This window comes from Geotrypetes seraphini, chromosome 6, assembly GCF_902459505.1.
Source record: "Geotrypetes seraphini chromosome 6, aGeoSer1.1, whole genome shotgun sequence".
Taxonomy (NCBI): domain Eukaryota; kingdom Metazoa; phylum Chordata; class Amphibia; order Gymnophiona; family Dermophiidae; genus Geotrypetes; species Geotrypetes seraphini.
Window position 1 is genome coordinate 147,752,314 of NC_047089.1, and position 22,705 is coordinate 147,775,018.

At 42.6% G+C, this 22,705-nt stretch overlaps 2 protein-coding genes across 6 annotated transcripts in view; both read left to right on the plus strand.

Annotated features, from left to right (window-relative positions):
- LOC117362832 (interleukin-18 receptor 1-like) overlaps nt 1–5,450 on the plus strand; it is a 122,119-nt gene extending 116,669 nt beyond the window's left edge. For all 3 annotated transcript variants that reach the window (XM_033949860.1, XM_033949861.1, XM_033949859.1), the window contains 2 exons: nt 2,247–2,405; nt 4,749–5,450. In XM_033949860.1, coding sequence (XP_033805751.1) covers nt 2,247–2,405; nt 4,749–5,116 — 527 coding nt within the window. In that variant the 3' untranslated portion in view covers nt 5,117–5,450. The remainder of the gene's footprint in view (nt 1–2,246; nt 2,406–4,748) is intronic.
- A 3,896-nt stretch (nt 5,451–9,346) lies between these two features.
- IL18RAP (interleukin 18 receptor accessory protein) overlaps nt 9,347–22,705 on the plus strand; it is a 132,898-nt gene continuing 119,539 nt past the window's right edge. For 2 of the 3 annotated variants that reach the window (XM_033947580.1, XM_033947581.1), the window contains exon 1: nt 9,347–10,146. The gene's annotated coding sequence lies outside the window, so the exon portion shown is untranslated. Of the gene's footprint in view, nt 10,147–22,518; nt 22,615–22,705 lie in introns of those variants that run through there. The other variant, XM_033947582.1, reaches the window with a different exon arrangement.

Consider the following 22,705-nt stretch of genomic DNA (forward strand, 5'->3'; position numbering starts at 1 on the left):
TGATGGCACCTAACAACAACAACAACAATATATGAAAAATGAATGGGAAAATGGCATTATAATTAGTACTATTATTATGGGGGTGGGGTCTGGTGCAGGATTTGAGGCAGAGCTTGGACGGGTTCTGGAACAGAGGTTTTAAGCACCCCCATTCATTTTGAAAAGTTGGCTCCTATGCTTGATATTCAACCCTGTTTAACCGGTCAGAAGCGGACACTTACCAGTTAACTATCATTTTTGCAGCTGGTCTTGAATATTCAGCAGGAAATGGCCAGTTATATCCCACTGAATATTCATGATTAGCTGATACTGCTAAACTGGCTATGTCATGTGATTTATCTGGTTAGGCACAGATATACAGCACCAAGGCTGGATAAGAGTAGCAGTTAAATTGGACCACGTATATAGCAGTCCTGTTCAGTAGTGTAGCGAGGGAGGCTGGCACTAGGGATGATGGTAACTGGCATTACCGTGATATGTGCCCAGCCATTCTTCCCTGCTGCTTGGGCGCCCCCATTCTTTCCAGCCACTTGAGCACCTTGAAATATTTGCCAGCAAAAGCAGCACCTTCCACCCATTGCTCAAGCCTGCCTCAGCTCCCTTCTGAGGCCATATCCTGGTCCCATGGCCAGGAACTGATGTCAGAAGGGAGCCAACATCAGCACAAGCAGCTAGTGGAAGATGCTGCTCATGCTGGTGAACATTTAAAGAGGTATACGGGGGGTGCAGAAAGAAGGAGAGGTGCCAGAAACACCCCCCCCCCCAACCTATGAAGACAGCACCCAGGGCAGTCTGCACCCTTCCCCCTCTTACTATGTCACTGGTTCTGTTTTTAATCATTATAACTTAACTGATCATCTTCTGAATAGTTGCTTACTCAGTTATTTGGTAGCCAAACACCTCTCCCCCCCCCCCCAGATATTCAGTGCTGGTTGCTGGAAACAGTCTGAAATTGAATATTCAGGTTTAACATTGGCAGCAGGCAGTCAAAAGTGCTGTCTGCCAGCAACTAAATATTGAGCCCTGAATATCCAAATAAGTAGTTGGCATTAAAAGTGGCTACTAAAAGAGACTTTGCACTGTAGCTCTTCTGGAAAACATGTTAATTCAGGTCAAGTACACAGTGTTCATCCAACGACCTAGAAATTGTCACGACAAGTGAGGTGATCAAATTTGCAGACGATACAAAGTTATTCAGAGTAGTGAGGACACAGAAGGATTGCGAAGACCTACAACGAGACATAAACACACTCGAGGAATGTGCCGCGAAATGGCAAATGAGGTTCAACGTGGATAAGTGCAAGGTGATGCATGTTGGTAACAAAAATCATATGCACGAATGCAGGATGTCTGGTGCTATACTTGGAAAGAGCCCCCAGGAAAGAGACTTGTGAGTACTTGTAGACAAGTCAATAAAACCGTCCGCACAATGCATGGCGGCGGCAAAAAGCGTAAACAGAATGCTAGGAATGATTAAGAAGGGGATCACAAACAGATATGAGAAGGTTATCATGCCGTTGTACCGGGGCATGATACGCCTTCACCTTGAAAACTGTGTCCAACACTGGTTGCCGTACATGAAAAAGGTCATAGTACTACTCGAAAGGGTCCAGAGAAGAGCAACAAAAATAGTGAAGGGACTGGAAGAGTTGCCATACAATGAGAGGCTAGAGAAAAGAGGAGACTGAGAGGGGACATGATCGAAACATTCAAGATACTAAAGGGAATTGACTTAGTAGAGAACGAGAGATTGTTCACCCTCTCCAAGGTGAAGAGAACGAGAGGGCACTTGCTAAAGTTAAAAGGGAATAGATTCCATACAAACGCAAGGAAGTTCTTCTTCACCCAGAGAGTGGTAGAAATCTGGAATGCTCTTCCAGAGGCTGTTATAGGGGAAAGCACCCTCCAGGGATTCAAGACAAGGTTAGACAAGTTCGTGTTGAACCGGAATGTATGCAGGTAAGGCTAGACTCAAATAGGGCACTGATCTTTGACCTAAGGGCTGCCGCATGAGCGGACTGCTGGACACGATTGACCACTGGACTGACCCAGCAGCGGCAAATCGTATGTTCTTAAGTCAATTTGATGAATTTAAACCACGTGTTCTATAAAATTTATTATACTGTACATGGTATAATAATATCAAAAGCGACACTGAGTAATATAATAAATGATCCTATTTAAATCTTGACTTATTTAGTCTGAAGAGAGTTTAATGGGGCCACAAATTGCCTTTTCTATTATAGATGAAAAAGAATTTGATGCTTATGTATCGTACCTGAATGAATACATGCTGGCCTCAGAAGAAGAGAGAGAATTTGTTTTGCAGATTTTACCCAATGCACTGGAAAAACATTTTGGATACAAACTGTGCATATTTGAGCGTGATGTTACTCCAGGAGGTGGTAAGAGAATGTGATCATTTTGTCTATTCTCTGCCTTTTGAAACTATGCTGCAGTTTAAGTTGGCAGAAAACAATCAAACGAAAAAGAGACAACCTCCTCCCCCTCCACACACACACACACACAGTGGAGCACCAACTACAAAAGTGGAGGATACAAAAACATGAAATTATGCACTGGGAGTGGCCTAAAATTCCGATTGGCCAGATCCCTTAGTCCACCCCCCATGGGAGTGACCTATGAAATCTGTGCACTGAGGCCATTTTTCATATAAAATAGTCCTTTTCCATTTTTGTTTATTAATAGGCATGTACTAATGTTGCCATTAACATGTGGCCATTAAAAAAATTAGCTAGTGTGCACTTCCTGTCACTCATTTTATAGAGAGTAAGGCCCTGATTCTATAAATGGCACCTAAAAATAGGTGCGAAAGAATGCCAAGCATAGTGCTTGCCAATCTTTAGTTAGGCGCCATTTACAGAATCACACCTAGCGCCATCTAAATTGGACTCAGGCATCAAAATGTTAGGCGTCCCTATTTATGCCAAGGTTTTTTTGGCCTAAAGGTGACGGGGTAATTGGCGCGAGACACCAGCGCACAGACAATCCAGCGCAAAGCAGAAGCGCGCCGCCGAAAGCCACCAAAAAACTTATTTTTTAAGAGCTCCGACGGGGTGTGTGGGGTAACCCCCCCACTTTAATGCTTAGTGTTGGCGCTGCCATTGGGGGGTGCAACCCCCCACATTATAGACAAAAAGGAACTTTTCCTGAAAAAAATCGAAAACTGTTCCGTTTTCTCTATAATGTGGGGGGTTGCACCCCCCACACCCCCCACCAACGGCAGCGCAAACACTATGCATTAAAGTGGGGGGAGGGTCCCCCCCCACACCCCGTCAAAGCTCTTAAAAAATAAGATTTTTGCCGGCTTTCGGCGGCGCGCTTATGTCTTGTGCTGAATTGTCAGCGCTGGATTTTCAGCGCACTGGTGTCTTTTGCGCCACTGATTATGAACCGGCCTAAATACTGGAGCCTAAGTCCAATTTAGGTGTCTACATGGAAAACACACCCAAGATCCACTCTTAGCCATGCCCACTTTCTGGTAGGCACCTCAGATAGGGCGCCTACTAATTTAGGCTTCTAACTAGCAATTAATTTTAATTGTTTCCAATTATGAGCTCATTATTGCTCATCAGTGGTGCCGATTAAGCTAATTAAAAAATTACCCCCCCCTTTTACAAAACTGTAGTGTGTTTTTTAGCGACGGCAGTGGCAGTAACAGCTCCAATGCTCATAGAATTCCTGTGATCGTCAGAGCTGTTACCACCTCGGATGGTGCTAAAAACCGTGTTATGGTTTTGTAAAAGTGGGGTAAGTTAGGTGCCTAGATCAGCCAGGTGTACCGATTCAGGCGCCTAACATCAGGTCCCATTTATAAAATCTGGGCCTAAGGACTCAAGGGCAATTCCTGCACTAATGAGTTAGCATGTAGTAATATAGCTGCAATAACTGATTAGTACAAAAATGCTTATTCTCAACCCCCAGACTTGGCCCATCGAAAAACAGAAAAAATATTTTTTGTGTGTGGGTAGCATGCACACATTTGGCACTTACTGCAGGATATCTGCATATTAAAAAGGTCCCTAAATTAGGGGTGTGCATTTGTTGAAAATGAAATGCCCTATTTTGTTTCCTTTCATTTTGATAATGAAAGAAGAAAAAAGAAAACAAAATTTACTTATTTTCCATTCGGTTTCATTTTAAAATTTCTTTCTCCACCATAAAAATCAGCATTAGACCCCCTTCTCCCACCATATCTTACATTATCCTAAGACTCAAGAAGGCTCAGCCATACCCTAAACATAATTGTGATTAGTTGACCAGCAGCTGGTGCCATTTTGAATTAGGATCATACTTTTTGCCATTTTGGATTGTAACACAAAGGGGGACAGAGAAGACTGAGAGGTTCAGTCTTTTTTGACATCAGATACTGTATGTATCTACTCCATATTACCCTCATCCTTTGGCCTCTTTACTTGGGTCTTATTTCCATTACAAGAGGGCTTCCTTTTGTAAGTTTTTAAATGGCTTTCCTCATGGGTAGTTTATCCCCATATGCTTTATGATGAAGACGGTTGGTTATTTCAGAAGCTACCCTCCAGACTACCTCAGCTACCTCAGCCATTTATTGAAGATGTGGCTTCAGAACTGCAGTCAGTATAGCAAATGAGATCTTACCAGAGATTTATACAGCTAAAAGACTATTAAAAATAAGATAAAGCAAATAAGATACTTAGCAGATTAATATTTGGTTCCTAATTTTAACTTTAAATATTTTTATTTTACAGCAATTGTGGATGACATCCATTCATTTATTGAAAAAAGCAGAAGATTAATCATTGTACTAACTAGAAACTACATGTCTGATAAAGCCATGTATGAAATTGAAAGTGGTCTCCATATAGCACTGGTTGAAAAGAAGATTCAAGTAATATTAATTGAATTTAAGCCTCTGCGTGACTTCAAGTTCATTCCAGATGCTCTGAGCCTTTTACAATCTAAGAGGATAGTGAAATGGAAAGCAAAGAACTCTGTTCCTCCGAACTCTAGATTCTGGAAGAATGTTCGATATTTAATGCCAGCAAAGCCTGCCAAGTCTAGTGCCAATATGTTTAGTAATCCTTTGTTTTGGGTTCAGAAATGTATCTACAGATAACACAGGAACTGATTTGAAACCAGTGAAGGACTTCAATGAAAGTGTAGAAATCTGAACATCTACTAGACTAATATAATGGACATACACTCATTTAAAATGATATGGCAAAGATTAATAGCATAAAGTGAAGATGGCCATGGGGATAATGATGTCACTGGGGCCACACTCTGGTTATAAATTTTATTGTTGACTCAGCGTGATCATACTATGGCAAGTGCCCATGTCAGGGTTCTGAGCATTACAATAAAACTGTATAAATACCGTAAATTGTTACAAAGAACTTCATACAAGGGGGTGCCGAAAAATTCTCATCATAACCAAGAAGAGAATGACGTGGAGCATGAAACTTATGTTATTCCACATATTCACCCCTAAGTTCAACACATCATGTCTGAAGTTTCTGTAACCCTTCCACAAAAATACTCTGATGTCAAGTCACTGAAATTCTGTTCCACTGCTGCAATCACCTCCAAATCATTCAAAAATTGCTACCCTTTCAAAATCTTTTAAAGGTTTAGAAAGAGAAAATAGTCAGATGGAGCATGATCTGGTGAGTAGGGTGGATGGTCTAAGCACTGAAGCCCCAACTGTGTCAAAGCATCCATCATTTTGCCAGCCTATTGAGCAGGTACATTATCTTGCAAAAAGAGAATTCCTTTCTGCAGGTTCCCTCTCCTTGTGTCTTTCAATGCCTCCTTTAATGCTTCCTTTAATGCCCATTTCAATGCCTCCTTTAATTGGCATTAAGAACATAAGAATATAAGCAATGCCTCTGCTGGGTCAGACCTGAGGTCCATCGTGCCCAGCAGTCCGCTCACGCGGCGGCCCAACAGATCCAGGACCTGTGCAGTAATCCTCTATCTATACCCCTCTATCCCCTTTTCCAGCAGGAAATTGTCCAATCCTTTCGTGAACCCCAGTACCGTACTCTGCCCTATTACGCTCTCTGGAAGCGCATTCTAGGTGTCCACCACACGTTGGGTAAAGAAGAACTTCCTAGCATTCGTTTTGAATCTGTCCCCTTTAAACTTTTCCGAATGCCCTCTTGTTCTCTTATTTTTCGAAAGTTTGAAGAATCTGTCCCTCTCTACTCTCTCTATGCCCTTCATGATCTTGTAAGTCTCTATCATATCCCCTCTAAGTCTCCTCTTCTCCAGGGAAAAGAGACCCAGTTTCTCCAATCTCTCAGCGTATGAAAGGTTTTCCATCCCCTTTATCAGATGCGTCGCTCTCCTCTGAACCCTCTCGAGTAACGCCATGTCCTTCGTAAGGTATGGCAATCCTTGGAAGATAGTCACTACAACACCTTCCTGATCCCAAAACACTGTGGCTATGAACTTTCCTTGCTGACTTTTGGGTCTTGAATTTCCTTGGTCTTGGAGAACCTGAATGCCACCATTGCATTGTCTGCTGCTTTTTTCTCAGGATCATAGTGGTGTAACCACGTTTCATCAACAGTATAACTAGTCATTCCAAAAAGCTGGCACCAGCTTGCTGAAAATGCTGCAAATAGAGGACATGTCCAAGTTTTCCTGGACATCTAGTAACCCTAGCCATGCCTACTGTGCATCCTTGTCCTTCAGTGATCCTGCTTGAGAATACCCCAGCTATCTGTGCATGCTTACCAAACTGTGACCTAAACTGCAGCTACTCTCACCCAGCGAAAAAAAGGGGAACAAATTTTCCACAACACAAGGAAAGCAAAAGACAGTGGAACATAAAAACAAACAAACAAAAACCCAATACCTGGATGAATGTAGAGATAGTTTTATTAAAAAGTCAAGTAACATCTATACAGGCAGTCCTGAGTTAAAAACGAGTTATGTTTTTTAAAAGCTGTTCTTAAGTTGGATTTGTATGTAATTAAGAACTTGTAAATTGTAAGATTTTTGCTGCTTACCTCTGCTCCCAGCTGACAAAAGGTCCATCTGTCCCTACCAGTGTTCCTTCTATGGTACAGCATTCACAACCACACACTGTTCTTAATGGGGTCATGCATCATTTCTGATCCTGCCACAGCAGAAGTGTAGGAGTCTATGCCACTGAAATACTGCTCAGTGAAATCAAATGAAGCTGCAACGGGAAGGAGTAAAATGCATACCTCAAGGACCTGACGGACCTCGCGGATCTAAAACTGCACGTCCTTAAAAATCTGAGGTCCATGCCACTTGTAGTTAGTTTCTGGCTCTGACAGACCTCAATGACAATTTAGCACTGACGGATCCGTCTCAGCATAGGGAGGGAAAAGCATTAGGATCCGTCAGTGCTAAAATATCATCGAGGTCTGTCAGAGCCAGAGACTAAAAGTGGAGCGGCTACTTTACTGGCAATAATTGAATGTTTATAGAGCCCGGATGGTTGGACTGAATCCCCACCACTGGTATCTTTTGCAGGAGAGATTTTCGGCAAAAGTTCATTAAGAGGAATGGTTTTAGTCTCTGGCTCTGACAGACCTCTATGACATTTTAGCGCTGACGGATCCTAATACTTTTCCCTCCCTATGCTGAGACGGATTCGTCAGCGCTAAATTGTCATCGAGGTCTGTAAGAGCCAGAAACTAACTACAAGTGGCACGGACCTCAGATTTTTAAGGACGTGCGATTTTAGATCCATGAGGTCCGTCAGGTCCGTGAGGTCCACATTTTACCCCTTCCCAGCTGCAACCGCATTCTTAAGTATGAGTCTTACTTAAGTCAGGCGTCTGTAACTTGGGGACTGCCTATACAGCTATATTCCACTGTAGGTAATGTGAGATGATATATTAAGACCTATTTTCACCCCACCAGCCTTACAGAGCATTTCTTATTTACTGCAGTATAAGGCTACATTTTATGTTGAATAAGCAATTTCTTGAAACTTTTTCAAAAATACATTTCATGGCTGCCATATTTCCGCAAATGGGCTGCATCAGGATATTTTTCTAGTCACCATCCAATAGTGTTTCCATATGTCCTTAGCCACCATCTTCACTAGTGCAGCTGTTTGGGACGCCAAAAACTTGTGTAGCATGTATAGAGCCAACTTAGAGGGTACCAATCATATGGACTCTTTCCTGCAGTGTCATTCTCTCACTCAAGCATGCATAAGTCAAACCCAAGGACTTAGTTATTATAACTCCCTTTCCCATGGCTTTCCCAGATCTGTGCAGTGCTTTTCCAAAAGCACTATTGCTTACTATGCTGTCAGCACTCACACATTCTACAGAGACACAAACCAGGAGTATGCACCGGAGAAAGTCATGACACTTAATTTCCCTTGTCGCCGATAACTCTTGGCTCAGAACCTTGTCAGTTTGTGCTTTTCAGCACAATCAGTGAAAACTGAGAAGAATATCCAAAGGAGCACCATTTCTGCTGTTCTGGGGTGTCTGAGGGTCTGAATGATCTGGAAGCCAAGCAGGTGGAAGAGCAGATTTCAAGAATTGTACTGAGAAAGAGACCCAAGTGTAACTAACCGTAAAAGAGGACATGTCTGGGTTTTCCTGGATGTCTGGTAACCCTACATTTACCAGCAAATACACTGGCAGTCCTGCAAAGATTTTAGAAAACATTCTGCGTCGGAAAGGAGCATACTCCGACCTGGATGTCTCAATTCTAAACTCGATATTCTGTGTAAAACTGGAACTCTATGTGTCTTTATAAATAGGTTTAAAATAGGCACCTTCCTGCTCTATTAGCCTAAATGCTCAGGAATGAAAACGAGCTCCTTTAAGTCTGTATCTTAAAACAGCAATACATGTTTGCAGTGGCATTTTTACTCATTGGGATTTACATGCATGATTCCTAGATAATATTTTGTTAAGACTGGGGTTTGGAGGGAGGGGTTGGGGGAGTGGGGATAGTCCTTCCCTCTTTGGCAATAAAATTTTGGAGGACGACTTTTTTGAAATAGCTGTGCTTATACTTCACCCTACGAAGACACCACTTTGCAAAATTGCATCTATATGTGTGGGTAACATAATTTCACTGGACCCTTGATAAGATACTTGCAAAATTTTAAAGAAATCAACTTAGATGTCGCTTTCCTTATTTAGATAACCTATACAAAGTTATCCTCCATGTTAGATCAAAGTACAATAGATAAGCTCAGAGTACATTTCATCATCACATCTCACCAGCGCATGCGCAGATGCCCTTCCGACAAGTGAACAGGTTGAGGGGGGCGGGGCTGGAGGGGCATAATGGGGTGTGACTGGGTGGGGCTGGGCAGAACTGGGTGGGCCTGGGGGTAGGACCATGGGTCCAGATTTTCGTTCCCGAAAACCTGGTAACTCTATGTTAAATGTCACTCTTCCAATTGGTGAATGAGAAGTGATTAGGTCACTTGCCAACAGGAAATGTGACACCTGTAACCCATTCTGAGCTCGCTGGGGAGAAAGGGATATAAAATGAATTAAATATATAAATAACATACTGGCACCAGCATTTGCATTGGCCTCCCTCCCTCCCTGAACTGAACCTATGCCTCATGGCCTAGTGACACTCTCCCTCTCCTATTTGATGACTCAACCCAATCCCTCCCATCCACAGTTAAAAATATTATCTCGTAGTCTAGTTCCCACCCACCCATCTACCCACACTTCAAAAATTTGCCCTAGTAGTCTAAGGGTCCTGTGCAGCCATTTTCATACGCTGGCCTTGTGTACAGCTTGTTTGTAAATCTCACGACCATATAGGGAATTATAGGAAATAGCCACAGGAAATGGCCCTATAGGGAATTAATAGGAAATGGCCCTATAGTGAATTAATAGGAAATGACCATATAGGGGATTGTAAGAAACAGTTTGTTCTGTGAACCATGCTTTTGCTCTGTGATTACTGCAGAAATACAGAGTGAAAGCAGGATATGAGTCAGCTGATAAGGAATATGAATAAAGAATATAAATGTACAGTCTTGGGGATTTTTCAGTGGAATCCATTAGCGCGCTACTACAGGAGAAGTCCCGTGATTGTACCTGGTCCATCGGCTGTCCTTTTACAAGGGGGGGGGGGGTCCCCAGCTGTGAGGAATCAGTGTTGTCCCCGGTCATGGTAAGATTGTTCCGATGTATTTATGCTCTCTTTCTATCTTTGTAATTTATGTCTAAATCATCTGTGCTTTGTATATAACTGCTAGCAAGTTTATATAACAAATAAATCAGTATAACAAGTATCACCTGGTGTATGTCTCTTTGTATGCCGTGAAGTGCTGACTGACTAACGAACTTGGCAGTAAAGGTCCCCTCCTTCCTCCATTTCCCTCAACCCATCCCCTTTCCTCAAGTAAAAAAACGAAATCCCTGGTGTCTAGTAGCACCCTCTATGCATTCATGGGAAGCAGTAGCAATGTCCACACTCTCCGTTTTTTGCACTGCCATCTTGAAAAATGGAAATGTCCTGCCCTGCCCAGTGCATCCCCAGTACAGAAATGATTGGCATTCAACCTCTATGTTACTGTCTACATGCTTCAGTAAGGATGAACAATATTACTTCATCAATGTTTCCACAAGTTAGGGGCACTTGAAAAGGGGGTCATTTTGCCCCTTTGTTATTAACTCTGGCTCCTTTGTTATTCACACTTGAAATCCATATAAGAAAGCTGGTGCCAAAATTAGGAATTTGGATATGGGAAGAATACTATATAATTTCCTTATGGCTTTTATTTTAAAAGCATCCTCATTTGTAAATGGCAGCATTTAAATGTCTGGAGAGGCCCAGATGTTTAGATGCCATTTCAAAAAAGGAGTCATTCACATGTGGGGAAGCACAGTATGTGTAGCTGCAATGGTGGTGGGTAGGGTGGGGAGAGATAGTAGTCTGGATGGGCCTATAAAACAGATGTGCCTTCCCTATTTCACATAGTAAATCCACATCTGTACTGAGCAGCATAGACATCAGTATTTACACTTGCCTAAGGCAAGTCTGAGTGCCTGTGGTAAAGACAGCTATAAATACCAATATCTGGGCGGCCCCACAATGAAAACTCTCCCCCAATCAAACCCCTCCCCCAACATCATCTAACTTCTCCTCTTTAGATTCTTTTTGTGCAAGATCTTCATGGCACCTGACCCTCCCTCCAAGAACACCTCCTTAGAACCACAAAAACTCCAAAGGAGTTCCCCCCTTACATCTAATCCCTCAAGGAAGCCTCCCTTGTGATATTCACCTCCCTCAAGGATCATCCCTCACAGCATTCACCCCCTCCCCCACAAGGAAGCTTCCTTCACAGTACTTGATCCCTATATAATATCTGGGCAAGGATCTGGGCAAGAGCAGGACACATGGAGGCCTCCATCAAGCTTAAACACTCCCCCCCAACTCCGGGCTCAAGCTCCACAAACAAACCTCTCCAGTAGGCCTCCCACCCTCATTTTCAACCCTGGCCCTCAGCTTACTGGGGGTCTCTGGTATCTAGTGGGGAGGGAGCAATGATCACATACTCTGGCCATTCAAAATGGTCACCATGACCTCTATTTCTAATGTTACAATAGCACCTCTTAAGGGTCAGGCTTTCATAGATGAGCTAGGTGGCTTCATTGGTTGGGTGCCACGAGAAGGGGCCTTTGGCAGGGAAGAGATTGGGTGTACTTTAAAGGGGATCACCTTGGGGATCTTTGTGGCACTGAGGGGACTGCTAGCTGGGGGGTATCTACTGTGGGAGGGTGAGGAGTGTTGCTTAGTGGAGTTAACCAGGAAAGCCTCAAACAGGATCAGTTGGTATTGGGGGGTGGGGTCACCTATTGGTAAGGTGGCTACTGAGGCTAGGATTATGACTCTTTACAGAGGGACCAGCAATTTTTGAAAGCTGTTCCCATAACTATGGTTGTTTGTATGTTTGTGTGCTGGGAGGTGCTCATTGGCTTTTAGCATATGGAGGGACTTTAATGCTCAGTCTTGCACCAATTTTACAAAATTCCCAATGTTTGGCAGAGCATCTTGTAAAATAGCATGGGAATTCCCCACATCCTGAGTTGTGCATGTGAATTTCCCTCTACATTCTACGTAAAATCTTCCTCCACATGTGAATGACACATTGCTTTGTCATCAGGCCCTTTAACCTTCCTTTCCATTATTATGAGAGTATTGCATACTTTTGGTAAATTATTGGATTTCTATATACTGTATATCTATCCAATCCAGGGCTTAAGCTTTATAAATCTGGCTTCTTAGCTAACTGGCTTAGTTAACAACATTGAGGGTTCAGGTGGTCTCTTGTTTTAAATATTTGAGTATGGATTCTAAAAGATTTGAAGAGGCTCTATTCCTAGGAATAATATAAATCCTTTATCATTGTGGAAGAGTCTGAAAGATTTGTTCATGCCACTAAACTGTATATTTTTCCCCACATATTATTTTTGTTTGTGCAACCGCCAATAAAAATTCTAAACATATTTTTTCCCAATCGTATAAATTTTGTTGGCCTATATCTGATGAGGCAGAAGGTAAAAGTAAACTTTGATGTCTTAGAATTATTTTGATTGTGGCGGTATACAGAAATAAAGTTATGTTTCGTTATGTTATATCAAGACTCACCATTTTATGTAGGATTACTGAATCTTCGATGTTAATACAAGAAAAATTGTCTACTGTTCTTTATTTTTATCATGGACCTTTCGTAATTTGAATGAACATTGGAAGAGACTTGAATAGATGCTTACACATACATTAGCCTTGTATATTTTACTTCAGAAAGTGCTGACAGTAATGTATGATTTAAAGCTTGTTTGCATTCTTGAATTATTGAAATTTGACTTGTTTTGCCTATATATGTGGATGGGTTTTGTCACCTACCTTGAAATAGATCATTTGACTTAATGCATTTTTTCTTTCTTAATTGTTGAAATGTGATTTGACTTGGTATATTGATATTTTATATTGGGAGGGGGATATTAATGATGTTGTCTAGTTATGTCTATGTTAAATGTGGATATCATAGGGAAATAAGATTTTGGGCTCCTTTTACTAAGGTGCGCTAACGTTTTTAGCGCACGCAGCAGATTAGCGCGCGCTAGCCCCACGCTACGTGGCTAGAACTAACACCAGCTCAATGTGTTGGAAAAAAAAGCTCAGAGCTTAATCCCTTATGTTTCTGAGTATCTGTCTTATACAATCAATTCCATAGGTATACACAAACTGGGGGAAAAACACCTCAGAAGCTGCAGGGCAAACAATGCTCTGGAGCTAGGAAGGGGAGCTTAAATAGCACATTAGCTCCCCTCCAACATTCTATCATAGACGAAAATAAGAGTAACTTAAAATAAGAGTAACTTAAAAATTCATTATAATTCAAAAAGTGCAAGCACCACTTATCTTTGCTTCAAATTGGAGTGAAAACTTCACAACATGATGCAAGCACTAATACGACGTCATAACACTGAAGAGCCCTGATGAAATTATTGTTAAATCATGAAACGGCCTTTGTCGGCTATTTTTGTGAGGAAGTCGTATTAGTGCTTGCATCACATTGTGAAGTTTTCACTCCGATTTGAAGCAAAGTTAAGTGATGCTTGCACTTTTTGAATTACAATGAATTTTTAAGTTACTCTGAAGAGGTTATTTTCGCCTATGATAGAATGTTGGAGGGGAGCTAATGAGCTATTTAAGCTTCCCTTCATAGCTCCAGAGCATTGTTTGCCCTGCAGCTTCTGAGGCATTTCCCCCCCCCAAGTTTATGTACATCTTTAGAATTGATTGTATAAGACAGATACTCAGAATCATAAGGGGTTAAGCTCTGAGCTTTTTTTCCAGCGCATATATTGGAGGGTATTAATTTATTGAGTTGGATATTTTTCTCCAGTTCCTATTTATTTATTTTTTTTGTGATATATAAACTGCATAGTTGTATGCGGTATATACATTTTAAAATAAATATTTAACAAGAATTTTTCTTCTTAGGAAAAAGTTCTGGAGCAGCCATTTTGGTATGGAAAAAATATGTAGATTAGAGGATCTATTGACACTACAGTATATTCTCCCTTTTCCTTAATACTGTTGCAAAAATTTGTTAGATTGATGGTTGAAGAGGTTGAAAGGTCATCCCTTGGAGGGGAGAGCTCTTTAACCTTTTTATGCATCATTTTATGGGAGGTGTATTTAAATCCAAAGATAACACTGAGAATGAACTGGGCCTGTGTCTATTCTATTTTCAATTCAGGCAATTTTCATGTGCCCCAAATGTTAGAAAATGTTTTCTCTGTACTTCATCGCCCTTAGAAGCCCTTTTCTTTCAGAAATGGATAAGGAAAATGATTTATTTCAAAAGCTTATTAGGTTTAGTATCTTTTACATAGTCTTTGGGCTCCTTTTACTAAGCTGCGGTAGCGTTTTTAGCACGCGCTGCAGATTAGCGTGTGCTAACCCCTGCGCTATGCGGAAAAACTAATGCCAGCTCAATGGAGGCGTTAGCATCTAGCACGCACGGCATTATAGCGCACACTAAGCGTGCAGTAAAAACCGCTACCGCAGCTTAGTAAAAGGAGCCCTTTGTCTTATATTTGTACCTCTGTAAGTGAATTACCAGCCCCGGGGAATGCTTATATGGCTCCTGGCCCCTAAGAACCAGTGCACGGAAAACATAGATAGCTTAGGTAGCATTTTGGAGTATTATTTACCTATGTTCCCTAAATGGATCCAAGTCCTTAATCCCTGAACAATACAATATAACAAGCAATGAACCAGGCCTTGTATTAGAAAAATAAGATATTCTATTCCTCTAACAAGTGGCAGCTGAAGTGGTTAAACAGTATAAGTGAAATATGAGACTTATGCACTAAACAAACTAGAATGCTTAGGGAATACAAAATAAATCTACAATTGCATAAATCACTTTGGAGCAAACACACAATTCCCTATAAACTGTTAATATTGCCTCCTGACACTACCCAAAGTACAACTGAGCTAATATAACCTATTAGTGCAGGAGAGGATTCTCAGGTGGATGCCCAGCACATTCAGGTGAGAGTCCAGTACAGTAGTGTAGGAGAGGTCTTTTAGGTGGCAGGAGCTCTGGAGCAATTCCCGACTCCTAAAGTGATACCCAACACATTCAGTGCGGAAGAGGTCTCTTTTGTGCAACATGAGATCGGCAGGGAGATAACGAGCAGCCAAGGCAGGGTCACTGGAATGGTTGTAGTTCAGACCTGCCCACTGATTCAAGCCTCTGGCATCTCGAGGAGCAGACCGGTTCAGACCCAGGATGCAGGCAGGACTCAGACTTCCTGGTATCAGCTTCAGGAACAGACCTGTGGAACAGAACCCCAAGGCTCTCCAGGGATTTTCCTTTGTACCCTCTGGTCTAAGGATTTATCTTTGGAGATGAGATGTTCTCCCTACTTCCTGTTCTGACCTCTTGATCTGAGCATCTCCAGAAATAGCTCTTTAACTTCACCTTTCCAGGAACATTGACTCCTTGCTGGTGGCTTCCAGAGAATTATGGCACCCTGGTAGCTAAAGGGTCATCTTGCCCTCAGTGTGGGCTCTGGTCAAGAAGGTTATGATACAATAACAAGTCCAATTAGCTTAGTGAGCCACAATCAGTGCCTGCTAAGGAGCAAATATGGGTTAAAGGACTTATCTGTTTCGGGCATAGTCTTTGAATTCTGCAAAATCTATACGCAGGGGGTTTAACCCTAATACTTCCTCCGTTCCTATTATATCTTTGTATAATTTACATAATTATAATGCTAAAATCTTTTGATGCTCTATTTTAATGCTAATGCACTGCATGTGAATTAAGATAATAATGAGATTGTATTGTATCTTGGTGTTTTTCCATAAATAGGGCAATCATTTTTTTTCTAATATATGTTAAAATTTATGCACATTTGTTGCAATGTATTGTGCATGCAGTTTTGATTTATCAGATCAATGTTTTCTCTTGTGTTAAATTGATTGTGATAGCCTTTCTGCTAGCTAGATTCAAGCTATTCTCAAATTGCTATGAGTAGCACTCTAATCCATCCATTGGGATTGGTGGTTGAGGCTTCTGAATGCTCCACAATGGAGAAACTAGCCTTTTTGTTGTGTAATGAGTTATATATATATATATACAGCTGACCAGATTTATATATATACATAAATCTGGTCAGCTTTTAATGACTGTCAGTTATGGGTTGATAGTCAAAGTGATTTAAACAGCCAGCAGAGACTCCTGTTTGATTAAATCACTTGGTGGGGCTATCCGCTGATATTCAGCAGCTCTTAATCTCTTAGTGTCACTGAATACCAGCACTGACTAAACTGAAAACTGGCAGTTTTATGGGTGGTCTTTAGTAGAAGTTGGCACTTATGTATGTTAACTTACATAAGAACATAAGAATTGGCGCTGATGGGTCAGACCAGTGGTCCATCGTGCCCAGCAGTCCACTCATGCGGCGGCCCACAGGTCAAAGACCAGTGCTCTAACTGAGACCAACCCTACCTGTGTACACTCCGGTTCAGCAGGAACTTGTCTAACATTGTCTTGAATCCCTGGAGGGTGTTTTCCCCTATAACAGCCTCCGGAAGAGTGTTCCAGTTTTCTACCACTCTCTGGGTGAAGAAGAACTTCCTTTCGTTTGTACGGAATCTATCCCCTTTTAACTTTAGAGAGTACCCTCTCGTTCTCCCTACCTTGGAGAGGTGAACAACCTGTCTTTATCTACTAAGAACATAAGAACATAAGAAGTTGCCCCCGCTGAGTCAGACCAGAGGTCCATCTTGCTCAGCAGTCCACTCCCGCGGTGGCCCATCAGGCCTAGTGCCTGAACAGTGGTCCCTGATTAATTTTGTAACCTACCTCTAATCCCATCCCTATAATCTACCTTTACTCTTATCTGTACCCCTCAATCCCTTTGTCTTCCAAGTACCTATCCAAAGCTTCTTTGAACCCCTGTAGCGTGCTCCTGTTTATCACATCCTCTGGTAGCACGTTCCATGTATCCACCACCCTCTGTGTGAAAAAGAACTTCCTGGCGTTTGTTCTAAACCTCTCCCCTTTCAATTTCTCTGAGTGCCCCCTTGTACTTATTGATCCCCTTAATTTGAAAAATCTGTCCCTGTCTATTTTTTCTATGCCCTTCATGATCTTGAAGGTTTCTATCATGTCTCCTCTAAGTCTCCGCTTTTCCAGGGAGAAAAGCCCTAGCTTTTTCAGTCTGTCAGTATATGAGAGGTCCTCCATGCCCTTTATTAGCTTAGTTGCTCTTCTCTGGACCCTCTCAAGTACCTCCATGTCCTTCTTGAGGTATGGCGACCAGAACTGAACACAGTACTCCAGGTGCGGGCGCACCATAGCATGATACAGTGGCAGGATGACTTCCTTTGTCCTGGTCGTGATACCCTTCTTAATAATACCCAACATTCTGTTTGCTTTCCTTGAGGCCGTGGCACACTGCGCCGACGCCTTCAATGTTGTGTCTACCATCACTCCCAGGTCTCTTTCAAGGTCGCTCACTCCTAGCGCTGATCCCTCCATTTTGTAAGTGAACATCGGGGTTTTTTTCCCCTATATGCATGACCTTGCATTTCCCTATGTTGAAACTCATTTGCCACTTTTTGGCCCATTTTTCCAGTGTTGTCAGATCTTTTTGGAGATCTTCGCAGTCCTCCATGTTATTGACCTTGCGATATAGTTTGGTGTCATCCGCAAATTTAATAACCTCGCATTTTGTTCCTGCTTCCAGGTCGTTAATGAATATATTGAATAGAAGCGGTCCCAGCACCGACCCCTGTGGAACTCCACTCGTGACCCATTGCCAGTCTGAGTAATGTCCCTTTACTCCAACCCTCTGTTTCCTGTCCGCCAGCCAGTTTTTGATCCATCGGTGGACCTCCCCTTGCACCCCATGGTTCCATAGCTTCCTTAGTAGTCTTTTGTGTGGCACCTTGTCGAAGGCTTTTTGGAAGTCAAGGTAAATGATATCTATGGATTCCCCTTTATCCACCTGGCTGGTTACCCCCTCAAAGAAGTATAATAAGTTTGTGAGGCATGACCTACCCTTGCAGAAGCCATGCTGGCTCGACTTTAGCTGCCCATAGTTGTCGATGTGTTCCCAGATGCTGTCTTTAATCAGTGCTTCCATCATCTTTCCCGGGACCGAGGTCAAGCTCACCGGCCTGTAGTTTCCTGGGTCTCCCCTTGAGCCTTTCTTGAAGATGGGCGTGACATTTGCTATTTTCCAGTCTTCCGGAATCTCTCCAGTTTTTAGGGATAGTTGCATATTTGTCGAAGTGGCTCAGCTATTTCGTTCCTTAGTTCCTTGAGTACCCTTGGGTGAATGCCATCCGGACCTGGCGATTTGTCGCTCTTTAGCCTGTCTATCTGCCTGAGGACATCCACCTTGCTCACCTCTAGCTGGACCAGATTTTCATCCTGCTCTCCTTTTACGATTTCCTCGGGCTCCGGAATATTGGTTGTGTCCTCCCTCGTGAAAACTGACGTGAAGAACTTATTTAGCCTGTCAGCTATCTCCTTTTCCTCTTTTACTACTCCCTTTCTGTCCCCATCATCCAAGGGTCCCACTTCCTCCCTTGCTGGTTGCTTCCCCTTAACGTACCTGAAGAATGATTTGAAGTTTGTTGCTTCCCCTGCCAGTCTCTCTTCATATTCTTTTTTTGCTTTCCTAACCACTCGATGACACTCCTTTTGGTGTTTTTTGTGTTCCTTTTGGTTCTCCTCTGTTTTGTCCTTTTTCCATTTTTTGAATGATGCTTTCTTGTCACTTATCGCTTTTTTCACTGCATTTGTTATCCACACTGGGTTTTTTGTTCTATTTTTTTTGCACCCTTTCCTGTACTTGGGGATGCACAGGTTCTGTGCTTCGTGCACTGTGCCCTTGAGTATGGTCCAGGCATTTTCTACGGACTCCATCTTCCTTGCGCTGTCGTTGAGTTTCTTTCCCACCATTTTCCTCATGGCATCATAATTCCCTTTTTTGAAGTTAAGTGCAGTCGTTGTAGTTCTTTTCACCTTTGATGATCCAATTTCTAGCCTGTACTGGATCGTGTTGTGATCGCTGTTTCCTAGTGGGGCTAGTACCGCCATCTCCTTAGCGGGTCCCCCTAGTCCGTTGAGGATTAGGTCAAGAGTGGCATCACCCCGTGTTGGTTCCATGACCAGCTGTTCCATGAAACAATCCCTCGTGACCTTCAGTCTCTTAAATGTTTCTATCATGTCACCTCTCAGTCTCCTTTTTTCAAGGGAGAAGAGGCCCAGTTTCTGTAATCTTTTGCTCTATGGCAACTCCTCTAGCCCCTTTCCCTTTTTAGTCGCTCTTCTCTGCACTCTTTCGAGTGTCCTTCTTCATGTACGGCGACCAGTGCTGGATGCAGTATTCCAGGTGAGGGTGTACCATGGCCCAGTACAGCAGCATGATAACCTTCTCCGATCTGTTCATGATCCTCTTCTTAATCATTCCTAGTATTCTGTTCGCCCTTTTCGCCTCCACCAAGCATTGCGTGGACGGCTTCATCGACTTGTGAGGACTGAAGCCTATCCAACAAATCAATCAACACAAACACTCCAGTAAAAGAAAGAAAAAAAAATGCTATGAAACCACTTAGGGCTTGATTCTGGAGACGGCACCTGCTGCAGTAGGTGCCTACCAAGTGTCAATCAGCAGTAGGTGCTATGCCCAGAATCGCTTCTATTTTCTTCTATAGATGCCTTAAATGTAAGCAAGCATTTTACAGGCCTACATTTAAGGTGTCTGACTCGCATCTAGACATGCTTACCGATGCCTAGGGTCACTTCTGGCGTACACCACGCCTACACCGGCCTTAGGCATCCAAAGGCCTAGATATCTCTGTATGTGCACAAATGATGCCTACATTGTAGACATCCACTCCATAGATTTTTTTTTTTTAAAGCATGTTTCCCGATTGGTCCTTTAGATGGCGGTAGGACATTTTTAGAATTTTTTAGAATCATTTTTAGAATTAGGCATTTAGTGTGTGATAAGGAGGAAAATCCTCAGACCCCACAGGCTACATTCACAGGGTCATATTCTATAAATGGCACCATAATTTAGGCGACGGTAGGCACCCTACTGCTGCCTAACTTAATTGTTTTAATTGGCTGTAATTGGTGTGGCTGTAATTGGTGTGGCTTAAAGCCGATTAAAAACTTGTTAAAAAAGTAGGCGCCGGGAGGACATTATTCTGACTGGAAAGGGGTCACAAGTGGCGTCCCACAAGGGTCAGTGTTGGGACCACTGCTATTCAATATATTTATTAATGACTTGGAAACAGGGACAAAGTGTGAAGTTGTAAAATTTGCGGATGACACAAAACTCCCCAGTATGGTTAGATCTGTTGAGGAGTGTAAAGAACTCCAAAGGGACCTGAACAAACTGACTGAGTGGACAAATAAATGGCAGATGAGCTTCAATGTAGAGAAATGTAAAGTTATGCACATAGGGAAAGGAAACCCGATGTATAATTACACAATGGGGGGGGGGGGGGGTGACATTGGGAAAAGGCGACCTAGAAAAGGACTTGGGGATTTTGGTAGATAGAACAATGAAACTGGCAGCACAGTGCGCAGCGGCCTCGAAAAAGGCGAACAGAATGTTGGGCATTATCAAAAAAGGTATCACTAGTACCAGTACTGGTCGCCGTACCTAAAGAAAGATATGGCGATACTCGAGAGGGTCCAGAGAAGAGCAACAAAAATGATAAAGGGCATGGAAAACCTCTCATATGCTGAGAGGCTGGAGAAGCTGGGGCTCTTCTCCCTGGAAAAGGGATATGAATGATAGAAACTTATAAGATCATGAAGGGTATGGTGAAGGTAGAGAGAGACAGATTCTTCAGACTGGCGGGGGCAGCAAAAACTAGAGGGCACTCAAAAAAATTGAGGGGAGATAGATTTAGAACAAATGCTAGGAAGTTCTTCTTCACCCAGAGGGTGGTGGACACCTGGAATGCGCTTCCAGAGGAGGTGGTTGAGCAGAGTACGATTTTGGGTTTCAAAAAGGGATTGGACGAGTTCCTGAAGGGAAAGGGGATCCAGAGGTATAATTAGAGGGATACTATACAATACAAAACGCCCTTGAGTAATAGATCGCTACAGGTCCCTGACCTGGGGGGCCGCTGCGGGAGCGGACTGCTGGGCATGATGGACCTATGGTCTGACTCAGCAGAGGCAATGCTTATGTTCTTATGTACAGTGTAGGCGCTGTAATTGCAACTATAGCAGGCTCCTAACGGCACCTTATGCCTAAGTGAGTGTGGTTAGGGGTGGAGTGGGACTTAGGTGCCGTTAGGTATGATTCATTAAAGAACTTAGGCATCTACAATGTAGGCCAGTAAAAATCCTGGCCTACATTGCAAACGACTAAGTTTTCTGGTAAGCGCCGTTAGCCATGATTCTTTAAACAGCGCCTAAGCATGATTGATAGCTGTTTTTGTAGGCGGCTGCAAATTTAGACCCCGTTTATAGAATCTGGCCCTCAGTGCTTAGGTGCCTTCTAATCATCAGCACAAAAAAACTTCCTTTAATTTCAATAAAATACTCAAGTAAAAAACATAACTACAAGAGTTATTTAAATGTGCTCACTATCACTGCTGCATCAGGAAATGCCATGGACCAACACAGTATACTGCAACCCAAAATTACATTGTAAATCTTGAGTACATAGCAAAAAAATCCTTAAAATAAATCCATTTACTCCTACTGACAGTCCTGTCTCTTCTTCATGAGCGCCAAAACCCATTTTTACTGGAGCATTTGTGTTGACTGACTTATGTTAAGCCTAACACGGCTTCGTAAATGGAGCCCTATGTTATGCACCGGTGTATTATGCCAAGAAAGTCCTGGCTTAATATACCAGCGTCTAACATTATGACACTTACGGCCTCTTTAACAAAGCTGCGCTAGTGGCTGCGCTGCGCTAACGGCCCCAAAGCTCATAGAGATTTAAAGGGTTTCGGGGCTGTTGCTGCGGGCTTTGTAAAAAGAGGCCGTTACTGGGGCATAAGTCAATTTAGGTGCTGCGAGGCGTGATTCTACTAATAGCGTGATATGCGGTAGGTGCCGCTTTGCTAGGCGCCTACCGAGTTAGACACTATTTATAGCATCTGGCTCTTAGTTCTTTCTAAGCTTTAGTAAAAGGACCCCAAGATTGAAAATTTGTATCAAGAGATTTTTCAGCAATTAGCTGCTCAGGGTGATAAGATACAACTTTGAATGATACATAGGGCTCCTTTTACAAAGCCACGTTAGCGGCTTTATCGCACGCACATTTTTAGCACGCGCTAACCCCCGTGCTAGCCGAAAAACTACCGCCTGCTCAAGAGGAGGCGGTAGCGGCTAGCACGGCCAGCAAATTAGCGCGCGTCAAACCGCTAACGTGGCTTCTTAAAAGGAGCCCTTAGTAAAAGAGAGAAAATTTGGAAAATATTTTAGGAGATATATTTTTTCTTGTATTAACTTTGCAGTGACCACAAACACATGAGCTTGCAAAGAATTTCTGTTTCTATCTCATTTTGATTGGTGTAGCAGCATCGATGTTGGAGCAACTGATTACAGGAGAGGCTAAGGTTTGTGAACGTACAGTATATTGAGTTTACTCACAATGAAAATCAAGGAGCCCTGATGCGGGCCCTGTCAGGTCAACAATAAAATTAATAA